This window comes from Lepidothrix coronata, unplaced genomic scaffold, assembly GCF_001604755.1.
Source record: "Lepidothrix coronata isolate B3197 unplaced genomic scaffold, Lepidothrix_coronata-1.0 Scaffold488, whole genome shotgun sequence".
Classification (NCBI taxonomy): Eukaryota; Metazoa; Chordata; class Aves; order Passeriformes; family Pipridae; genus Lepidothrix; species Lepidothrix coronata.
This window is the reverse complement of record NW_016690668.1, coordinates 9,255-10,723: the sequence shown is the minus strand read 5'-3', so window position 1 is coordinate 10,723 and position 1,469 is coordinate 9,255. Positions and strand designations below refer to the sequence as shown.

The 1,469-nt window shown below is 52.0% G+C and overlaps 1 protein-coding gene across 1 annotated transcript in view; it reads left to right on the top strand.

Annotated features, from left to right (window-relative positions):
* The first annotated feature begins 1,031 nt into the window (after positions 1-1,031).
* The window catches only part of LOC108510119 (olfactory receptor 14C36-like), a 5,773-nt gene continuing 5,335 nt past the window's right edge, over positions 1,032-1,469 (top strand). Inside the window, exon 1 of the mRNA XM_017839810.1 lies at positions 1,032-1,462. Within this exon, the coding sequence (XP_017695299.1) occupies positions 1,088-1,462 (375 nt within the window). The 5' untranslated portion in view covers positions 1,032-1,087. The remainder of the gene's footprint in view (positions 1,463-1,469) is intronic.

The window sequence follows — 1,469 nt, the reverse complement described above, 5'->3', positions numbered from 1 at the left end:
CAGCTCTCAGCCGGCCCGGGGAGCTGCTCCCAGGGCTGGGGCACAAGGGCTGTGGGCAAGGAGCAAAGCTGGTAGCTGAGGGAGGATCTTTTCCATGTCTTGCTGTTGCAGGGTCAGACCTGCTCACAGCTTCACACCACTACACCATATTAAATGGAGAATCTTTTGCAAAGCTCAGAAAAGCCAGGGGTTACAGGAAAGGAATTAGTCCTGAGGTGTGTTTCCTGCTTAGGCATTATAGCATAGACATTGTTCTCTCAGTGCAGGAGGTTGCACTGAAATTCAAACTCTTTTACTCTCAGAGATTAATCTTTCAGGCAGTCTCAGAAATGAGCACAGGATCCTGGGCAGTGCTGAGCCTTCCCTTGGGGGTGGGCACTCTCCTGTCCCAGCCCTTGGCTTCTCTGCAGGGCTCCTGTCCTGCTCTGTCCAGCACAGCTGCACCTCTGGGCTGGCACAGGGGACACTTCTCAGAACTGCCCTTTCAAGCAGCGCTGTCCTGCTCTCAGCACAGATCTTGGTGGGGTTTTTAAAGATGAATCTGTGTGTGAAGTCCTCTTCAAGGCAGCCCAAGGGAAAGTGCAAGGCAGACGGGAAACAGACTGAGAGGCACTGCAGCTCTCCTGGCTCTGCAATAAGCAAGGGAGAGCTCAACCCTTCTGCCTGTCCTGTCTCAACACTCTTCAGATTTGTCATCAGAAAAACTTGCCCCTAAAAAAACACCCCCCAGGTGTTATGACTGTAACCAAAAAACCTAGTCAAAATTATTTTAAGGATACACTGTGCTTCTCTTCTGCAGCCTAAATTGCTCCAAGACAACAGTACAGGAATTGAACTTTTCCATCAGAACTGGGTTCCATGTGACATCCCCTGTGATCATGAGAGCTGTCACAAAGCTGAGTCCTTGGCAGCACATGACCAAAGCTCCTGCTCCTCACAGCACCCTCAGAGAGCACAAACCAGAGAAAAATGCCTTGACTTGTAGGGGAATTCCCTGGAAAATGCACTGGCTTTGCTGAAAGGGGGCTGTCTTAATTGTTCCCTGTGCTTTCCTTTTCTGAACAGACTCTGTCCTAAGGAACAGCAAATGCCCAACAGCAGCTCCTTCACCCAGTTCCTCCTCCTGGCAGTCGCAGACTGGCGGGAGCTGCAGCTCCTGCACTTCTGGCTCTTCCTGGGCATCTTCCTGGCTGCCCTCCTGGCCAACGGCCTCATCCTCAGTGCCATAGCCTGTGACCACCACCTGCACACCCCCATGGGCTTCTTCCTGCTCAACCTCTCCCTCACAGACCTGGGCTGCATCTGCACCACTGTCCCCAAAGCCATGCACAATTCCCTCTGGGACACCACAACCATTTCCTACAATGGATGTGCTGCACAGGCCTTTCTATTTTTCTTTTTCATGTCAGCAGAGTTTTCCCTCCTCACCATCATGTGCTACGACCGCTACGTTGCCATCTGCAAACCCC